This window comes from Pediculus humanus, genomic scaffold (assembly GCF_000006295.1).
Source record: "Pediculus humanus corporis 1103172108280 genomic scaffold, whole genome shotgun sequence".
NCBI lineage: Eukaryota > Metazoa > Arthropoda > Insecta > Psocodea > Pediculidae > Pediculus > Pediculus humanus.
Window position 1 is genome coordinate 148,910 of NW_002987849.1, and position 6,137 is coordinate 155,046.

Consider the following 6,137-nt stretch of genomic DNA (forward strand, 5'->3'; position numbering starts at 1 on the left):
AATATTTGCCTTTCGATGAAAATTTTAACTAAAAAAACAAAATTTTTGAATGTTGAATATATATAATTATTTTTTATTAATAATAATAATAATAATTATGTTATTTTATGATTAATGATATGATAATATATAAGAAATTACTTAAAAAAAGAAAAAAAAATGGCTGAGGTGTAGTTGTTGGATATTTCGATACATAAATTTTTTTAGTTTTAATAGATTTTAAAAGCTGGATAATATAAATGGGAACAAATTCCAGTTATTAATTATGTAATAGTTTGAGGTTTGCCTATTTTATATTTTAAAAAATAAAAATTTTTTCAAAATTATAATTATTTTTATATATATATATATATGTTATTTTATTAAAATTTTGAATGAGAGAAAAATAAAAAAAAAATAATAGTAATGATAATGAATAAAAAATAAAAATAAAAAATTTTTTTACATAAAATTTTAAACATTTTGTTTTTTTTTTTTTTTTTTGAAATTACTATTATTATTATTATTATTATTTTTAATTACTTATTGTGAATTTAGTATTATTATTATTATTATTATTTTAAATGTATTTAAAATTTTCCTTACATCTACGCCCTCCAAAAAAAAAATAAATAAATAAATAAAAATAAAAATTAACTGTTGAATATGTGTTGTAGAAAAATATATTTGTTATAATTATACATATATATATATTTATGTATATATATATATATATATAAACATTTGTTAGTTTTAATGTACAATATTATTTTCACATCATTATGCTAGACATAGGTTCTTAAAATATTTTGTATAATTAATTATTTCTTTATACCTGTAATTTTTTGAGATTCGATTAAAAGAAAAATTTTCATTTTGGTTTTTTTTTCTGTTACAATTATTAGAACCTATGCTAGCCTATATTTTTTGTTTATTTAACTCCATTTTATTTAAGTAATTGTAAAAAAATATAAATTAGAATTAAAGTAATACTCAAAACAGTGACAGATTGATGAAAAATACAAGTTATTTAATAATTAATTGGTTTTTTTTTTTACAAGACTTTTGTGTCTATCATGTTAAGTTCAATATTAATTTTAATTTCCCTTGTTATTTTGTGGGCTCAATTATATATATATATTTTATTATTATAGTTCAATCTGTCACTGCTAAATAATTTGTGACTGACAACTAGGCAAATAGCAAATTTTTTATGTCAATATATATGTATATATATATATTCATGATTTTATATGAGTGTCAGTGTTATTTAATACCAATTTTAATAAGTGATAAATTAGTATTTAATTAGCTTAGGTAAGAAATGTCAAGCCACAAAACAATTATTTTATATACGGTAATTATGAAAAATAGAAAATACCTTACATCACTTTGATTTTTTCCATGGATTGCCACGTTTAAAATTTAAACAATCGAAAAACTAACATTCTCACAAAAATACGTTACACAAAAAACCGCTTTAAAAATGTTTCAAAACGTTACGCGTTGTTTTAAAACCGGTTTGTGAATCACTCTGCAAAGGTTTAGAAACGGATGACGCAGATTGACGTCATTGAGATTAACACTAGTACTCTCTGTACATCCCATGTGTAAGCTCTATCAAAAATGCTGATTAAAGAATAGTAAGTAAAAAAAATTTATTTTCACCATTAATTTGTTTGTTTATTTGTAATTTTTTATAAATCGTGAAACTCGCAATTATTTACACGTATGACGAACAAAATACGGATCGATTGATTTACTTATTTTTATTATTTTTATATTGTTGACGGCTTGCAAGGAATTTTTTTTTTTTTTTTTTTTATGATAACACTAACCAAGTTTTTGCCATGCAGATATATTTGACTTAAGAAACCTTAAATATTTTTATTAATCTGTCAAATTTTGGGTGCATAGTGCTTAAAAAAGGTTGTTGTTAGGTCAAGGTTTCTTTCTGGTACTATCCTGTTTTTGTTCGTTAAATTTCATTAGGTTGCGCAGTTTTTACCTGCCACAAGGCCTCGAATTCAATGTTTTGTAAATATAACCCTGTTTTTATAACCTTACATGTCACCATATTTATTGAAAACGTATTGGATGCAATATCATAAAAAATTTTGAAGGTTTTACATTGACAGGCTTTGGTTAGTTCACTCATATTGATCTGTTATTTTTCTCATTTAAACGCCTTCCAATAGGAAATCATTTTTAATTTTCAGACCCTTAATGTACTCTTTAATAGCTGATTAAGTCATTTTATAATAAAATTACAACATATTTTAATAAATATTTATTTAAATATAAATATGTCAATTTTTTTTTTTTTGTTTTGATTATTGATTGCTTACAAATATTATTTATTGTAAAATTAATATGAATTTAAAAAAACCAATAAAATCAGTTTAATCTGACACAAAACTTATATATTTAATTTAATTGTTTCAGCCGAGTTACACTACCTCTATCTGTTGAGGAGGTAAGTTACGAAATCTATTAAAGAAATTATTTCGATTAAAATTTAAATTAAACCCCTATGTTGCTTATTTAAAAAAAAAAAAAAAAAATTCATTAATTTTATTTTGATGTATTTTTGACTCACTAATAATATTATTATTATTACTATTGTAAAAACAAAACAAAAATTATTCAAATTATCGATAAAAATTTTATGCATTACAAAAAAAAAACAAACAATTTTTTTTCCTTTCTCTTTTTAGTATCATGTTGCACAATTATTTTGTGTGGCAGAAGCTTCCAAAGAAAACACTGGTGGGGGGGAGGGTATCGAAGTGCTCAAAAATGAGCCCTTCGACAACCACCCTTTACTCAGTGGTCAATACTCTAAAGGACAATATACTTATAAGATTTATCACATAGCAAGGTGAGTTTGATATTTATGTCATCAAATTTGAAATTTAAATTTTTATTTAAATTTTGACACATAGATTGTTAATTGAGTTTTTTTTTTTTTTTTTTTTGTTTGTAAATAAAAAAATAGGCAATTATTGCAATAAGTTATTTATTTATTGAAGTTTTGAATTTGATAAAAACAGAAAAGGCTTATATGTACTCGTTTTTATTTACAGCAAAGTTCCAGCATTTGTTCGATTGCTTTGTCCAAAGGGCTCATTAGAAATACATGAAGAAGCATGGAATGCTTATCCTTATTGTCGAACAGTGATAACTGTAAGTATTTTTCTTTTTTTTTTCTTCATTTTATTTTTATTATTTTTTTCTATTAAATTTTTTTTATTTTTATTATTTTTTTTTTTTTTATTAATATCATTTTTATTCTAGTTATTTAATTGTGCTCACCCTATTTCTAAATCTTATAATTAATTTTATTTCTTTTTCCCCTTGTTAAAAAATAAATAAAAATAAAAAAAAAAAAAGAAAGAAAGAAAACCCAATTCAGGGTTGCGATCAAGAGTTTATCAAACTTGATTTTATCCAATTTTTTTTTTTTTTTTTTTAAGCGATTAAAAAAAAAAGAAATCAAGGTTATTATTATTAATTTTTACAATTTTTTTTTTTTTTTTTTTTGACAAAATAATTTCGTACTCACCCTAACCCCCTTAACCACCCATCCATTTTCCTTTTCCTTTTGCTCCTTACAAACAAACAAACAAACAAACAAAACTTAAATTTTTCAGAATCCCTTGTATATGAAGGAAAAATTTCACTTAACAATTGAATCTCATCATTTAATAGACGATGGCCAAAATGAAAATGTAAGTGTCCCTCTCCCCTTTTCCTCCCAACAACCGCCAAAAAAAAAAAAAAAAAAAAAAAAAAATGTTAAAAGACATTGTTACAGATTTTTCCTGTGGAAATGGACAACCGATGATGGAAACATGTTTTTTTTTTTTTTTTTTTTGAACGTCAACGCCATCAAGATAAAAGACAAGAAAAAAAAAAAAAGGGGAAAATAATATATTGGGCCGTAAATTAATTTTTTTTCATTGGTTTTTTTTTTTTTTTTTTTTTTTTTGTTTCATGCAACCAATGTCATCATCAATTCATATTTGGGGGGGAAAAAAAAATTATTTAAAAAAATATTTAAAAAAATTATGTAAAAAAAATATTTAAAAAAAAAAAAAAAAAAAAATATATAAAAAAATAAAAAATATTAATTATATCAGAATCCAGGATATATGAAAGAAAATTTTTTAATTATGATAGAATCGTTTCATATTAACGATTCAGGATATCAGGAAAATGTAAGTTGGCTTGTTACGAAACAAAAAAAAAATAATAATAATAATAATAATAATATTTGCATTGATTGCGTTTTTGTTTTTGTTTTTTTTTTTTTTTTGTGGGAGGGGGTTGGTTTAACAACTAATTTAAATCGCTTTTTTATTACTAATACTACTACTACTACTACTACTATTACTATTATTATTATTGTTATTGTTGTTGTTGTTGTTGTTACCGTTATTAATAGAATCGAAGTTGATTGTTTTACAAACAAGTGAGCCGTTTGTAGCCATTTAAAAAAACTTTATTATTATTATTTTTTTTTTTACGCGATAAAAATACGAAATTTTCATTACCGGAAATAGTTTTTGTTATTTTCATTTTAAAAATTCAACGTTGGAAAAAACGAGAAAAACAGAAAAAAATTATTATTATTATTATTTATATATTTTTTTCCCTCCCGGTGAAATTAATTTTTTTTTTTTCAAGAAATTTGAGTTACGGTTTAAAATTACACGAACTCTCGAAATCGAAATAAATAAGGTAAATAATAATAATAATAATAATAATAATAATAATAATAATAATAATAATAATAATAATAATAATAATAATGATAATAATAATAATATTTTCGTTATTTTTTCCGTGAAAATTCATTCGGTGAAAATTTTAAAAAAAAAAAAAAATTTTTTTTTTCGTTGCAATTAGTTGAAACTATTGATCAAAGGTCATTTATTTTATTTAAATTAATCGGGGGGGGGGGAGAGGGAAAGGTAGGGAAACCCGATTATTTTTTTATTACGATTACATTACGTTATTGATAATGATGATGTTGATGACGACGACAATAACAATAAAAATGATGATAATAATAATAATCGTTTGTCGATCGAAAGTAAAGTTTTTATTTATTAAATGATTTCTTTTTAGTTTTTTTTTTTTTTTTGACAAAATTAAAAAAAATTATTCGTCGACGTCAACGATGACGATGACGACGACGACTTTGTTAAATGAAGAATCTGAAAATATTAATAAAATAAATAAATAAATAAAATAAAATAAATAAGTTTTATTTTATTTATCTTGTAACGTCGAACGACAAACGCAAAAATTTTTTATATTTTGTTTACGTTAAAAAGCAATAACCTTATTTTATGTTTAGTTCGTGTTTTTTTTTTTTTTTTTTTTTTTTTTTTTTCAGGTAAATACAATATCTTTTTTCTGTTTCAAAAAAAAAAAAAAAAAAAAAAAAATATTATTTTACCTTAAACCCGAAAAAAAGGGGACAAAATAAATAAATAAATAATTAATTATAACGTTCGGGTTCGGGGGGGTTTGGGGGCGGGGGAATGAAAAAAAGCGAGGGGGGGGGGGTTTGCGTTTGGGTTTGTGTTTCTTTAGCAGGTTAATTTATTTATTGGTTTTTATTATAATTATTATTTTTGGTTGGTAACCGAAAAAAAAATTAAAAATTAAAAAAAATTTTTTTTCATTTATTTCGTATTTCAGGTTCATCAGTTACCCCCGGAAAAACTCAAACAACGTGAAGTTATTCACATAGATATTGCAAATGACAAAATGGATCCTCGCGATTACAAAAGGGAAGATGATCCCACACTTTTTACATCTCAAAAAACTGGCCGTGGGCCGCTGGTCGGAAAATGGCAGAAGGAGGTAAAAGAAAAAAAAAAAAAAACGGTTTTCACGGGAACCGTTTTTTTTAAAAAAATTTTTTTTTAATATTTATTAACGATAATTTTTCCTTTTTTTTTTTTGCTTGTTTACTCCCTTACTCTCTTTTGAGAAAGAAAGATGGATGATTTAACGGTTGTGGATTTTCTCTCTCTATCTATCTCTCTTCAGAATCTGTCTTTCTTTCTCATTTATTTATTTATTTATTTTTTTTTTGTTTTATTTAATTTTTTAACAGAAAAAGTTTGTCATCGAAGGGCAAA

At 23.0% G+C, this 6,137-nt stretch overlaps 1 protein-coding gene across 1 annotated transcript in view; it reads left to right on the forward strand.

Annotated features, from left to right (window-relative positions):
* Positions 1-1,605: 1,605 nt before the first annotated feature.
* Positions 1,606-6,137, forward strand: part of Phum_PHUM510710 (phosphatidylinositol transfer protein, putative) — a gene marked incomplete at both ends in the record, with an annotated part of 5,617 nt that continues 1,085 nt past the window's right edge. Inside the window, 6 exons of the mRNA XM_002431030.1 lie at positions 1,606-1,622; positions 2,425-2,455; positions 2,697-2,860; positions 3,066-3,165; positions 4,122-4,199; positions 5,692-5,856. Coding sequence (XP_002431075.1) covers positions 1,606-1,622; positions 2,425-2,455; positions 2,697-2,860; positions 3,066-3,165; positions 4,122-4,199; positions 5,692-5,856 — 555 coding nt within the window. The remainder of the gene's footprint in view (positions 1,623-2,424; positions 2,456-2,696; positions 2,861-3,065; positions 3,166-4,121; positions 4,200-5,691; positions 5,857-6,137) is intronic.